Raw genomic sequence first — 3,120 nt, forward strand, 5'->3', positions numbered from 1 at the left:
CACAGGCACTTTAAGGTTTCATCTACAGCAAGCTGGGGTTGAGAACTCACTGTGGGTCCTAAAACAACAAATTTCGGGTCATTAGAGGATTTCCAGAAATTAAATTAAGTTTAAAACTGACTGCTAAGAATGGGTTTTTTTGCTATATTTGAGAAAAAGGCAGTTAAATATGAATAAAACAATTGGTCTTTTAGCAATTTTTGAATAATTTAATGAAAAATACTTTGATTCATGAGTTTTTGCCACAGTTTAAATTTTTTTTGTCATTTGTGTTTATTGTGAAATTGGTTTTAAAATTGATTTCATTTGGCATTAAAAAGTCTTAAAATGTCTTAAATTTAACTTGCCTTAACTGTAGGAACCCTGTCAGATTAAGTGTCTACATGCACGTCGTTCGGATTATCAATCGGCATAAACCACCTCTCTCATTCCGATTACAAATTCATTCAGATCGAGCTGAATCGGGTCAGAATAATCTAAATGGGGTGTTTACATGATGCATTTTTATTCTGAATGGCCATTTGATCCGATTAATTATGTCCATGTAAACACAGCTAGTGTTTCTTCAAATCCGGTTGACCTCAGAAGGTCATCAGCTGTAAAGGTTTGTGTGATGACTCTAAAATCTGTCCTCTGGTTCATGACATATTTTGCTAACAGACTGATGTGAGGTTTTTGTGTGTTTTCCAGGACAGTGGAGACGTCCTGTGGTCCTACAGCAGAGGAACGCCGTTCTTCTCCTCACCAAACTCCTCCCACGGACACGTCGTGGTCGGCTCAGTGGATGGACACGTCTGCTGCTTCAGTGACTCGGGTCAACTGGTCAGACTTGATCTTTATTAAAAACGTGTTTAATCTGATTTTCTGAGCTGTGAACCAGCTGTGTTCCTCTGCAGCTGTGGCAGTTTCTAACGGAGGGGCCGGTCTTCTCCTCTCCAAGCGTCGACGCAGAGCGGCAGAGGTTCCTGTGTGGATCACACGACGGGCGGCTCTACTGCCTGAACTCTGCTGACGGCTCTTTACTTTGGACTCTGCAGACCACGGGGAAGGTGTTCTCCACTCCATGTGTCTTCGATGGCTCAGCTGTAGGCAGGAGGGGGTCTCTGGTGGGCGTGGCCTCCACTGACGGGACAGTCTGGATCCTGGACGCAGAAGATGGACGGACTCTGACCTCACATACTTTACCTGGAGAGGTGTTTTCATCCCCAGTGGTCTGGAAACAGTTCCTTGTAATTGGGTGCCGTGATGATTATTTATATTGTCTAAACTTGGCTGTTAAAGAGTAAATTTAGACAAATTAAATGTGCTTTTACATGATGTGATTACCATATTTATTCATGTATGATACGATCTCATGTATAATACGACCCCCACTTTTTTTTTTAGCTTAGAAAGCATTAAAAATTTAATCCTCAAACTACCTCCAATTTCATACAGACTTCAAGATTTTTCAGCCTTTGCAGTCTTTATACGTATCAGTAAAATGACCACTGGACTGTTCATTTTATTTTAACAACATATGTACTAAAAGGTATTTTGACAACAAATATATATCAGCTGTAGCAGCATCATATGAATTCTGGCATTTTACACATAGTCCACCAGGAGGCGCCAACACAAAAGTCAGAGACTTCACATGAGATTTGGACCATCTTGTGGGGGGAAAGCAGATTACTTCCTACTCACGAGCGCCCCCTCTGGTGGGGAAACTTTTTTAAGGGATACAAAGTTTTTCAGAGCACCGGTAGACGGCAGCCATTACAGACGAACATGTGTTTGTTGTTGTTCCAGGAGCGGCCCGGTCACACGCTAATGTCATTAGTTTATTACTGAGCTGCAGGACTGATTTTTCCACCCTTTTTTTTCACATCATGTCACCTGCTTGGATCTGTTATCTCGCTCTGAAGCACGGAGGAGTGTCACAGGTGAGCTCATTTCAACTGCTTTTTACAACGCGGTCTTATTTCCAGACTCAATAATTTCGTGAATGAAGCCAATATTTCAGTTAAAATACATAAGTAAAAATATTTATCAGCGTATAATACTACCCCCCAACTTTATGGATGATTTTATGGATTAAATTTTATGTATTTTACTTGAATAAATACTGTATATAAAAAAAAACTTTTATGAGACACTCTGTGGTTCAGACATCAGTATTTAATTTACAATATAACATTTTTATTTAAGAACTTTCCAACGAATATTCCTTTAGTGGGACAAAGAAGTGCAAATAATAGCAAACATTTTGTAACATTTAACACTGAGTACACTACACTATGTGCACAACCAAAGTTTCAAAACCAAGTGACTCAGCTGATGGAGCTGCAGTAACTTCCAGACAGTAAAGTTTACAGTGAAGTGCGGGAAGAATGGAGRGTTTATCAGGTGCTAATGTTGCAAAAGATGTTGCAGTACAGGGCAGGGTTACTCAAAGCCCACATTTCAGGGGCCTAGCCTTTTTTGGGGGGCGGGGGGGGTTAATGGCAGCCCGGATGGAAGTCATGCCGACTGTTGAGTAGTCCTGGTGTAGTTTTTGTGAGGAGGTGATGATATTAATCTACAAACACAAGTGTTACTGGAAGAATCTGCAGAACCTCCAGTTCTGGATTTTACTGATCAGGAACATAATTTCCAGGTTCTAAAATAATTCAAATCAAACCTCGTGCACAAAACACAAACACGTGCATTCAAAATCAAACTAATGGGAAAGCTGAGTTCACCTTTTCTACCAGGAACTCTCAGAACATTTATCTGATCAGGATCAGTCTGATCACCTCAAGAGCTGTATAACTGCGCAGGTAGGCTTTTTCTTTTTGGTTTTATAGTTAATGACATGCATCAATCAGCTGTTTTTGTACCATTGAGGATAGATTTACATAATTTTAGAACCTGATAAAGGCCAGGGGTCTCATTTATAAAGGATTGCATGGAAACCATACTAAAAGTGAACGTACGGCCAAAAGGCGGAAATGGTGTACTCCAAAAAAATTTTTTACATTTATAAAACCATGCGTACGCACATTTCTGCGCATCTTTCATTTATAAATCACAGCCACACGTCAGAGTTTGCGCACGAGGTCCCACCTCAGGTTCTACCCTCTACACGCCCACACTCAA

The 3,120-nt window shown here is 40.5% G+C and overlaps 1 protein-coding gene across 1 annotated transcript in view; it reads left to right on the forward strand.

Moving 5' to 3' along the window:
- aasdh (aminoadipate-semialdehyde dehydrogenase) overlaps positions 1-1,317 on the forward strand; it is a gene marked incomplete in the record, with an annotated part of 34,346 nt that extends 33,029 nt beyond the window's left edge. The window contains 2 exon segments of the mRNA XM_014031121.1: positions 691-822; positions 897-1,317. Coding sequence (XP_013886575.1) covers positions 691-822; positions 897-1,286 — 522 coding nt within the window.
- Between the last annotated feature and the right edge of the window lie 1,803 nt (positions 1,318-3,120).

This window comes from Austrofundulus limnaeus, unplaced genomic scaffold, assembly GCF_001266775.1.
Source record: "Austrofundulus limnaeus strain Quisiro unplaced genomic scaffold, Austrofundulus_limnaeus-1.0 Scaffold1180, whole genome shotgun sequence".
In the NCBI taxonomy this organism is placed as follows: domain Eukaryota; kingdom Metazoa; phylum Chordata; class Actinopteri; order Cyprinodontiformes; family Rivulidae; genus Austrofundulus; species Austrofundulus limnaeus.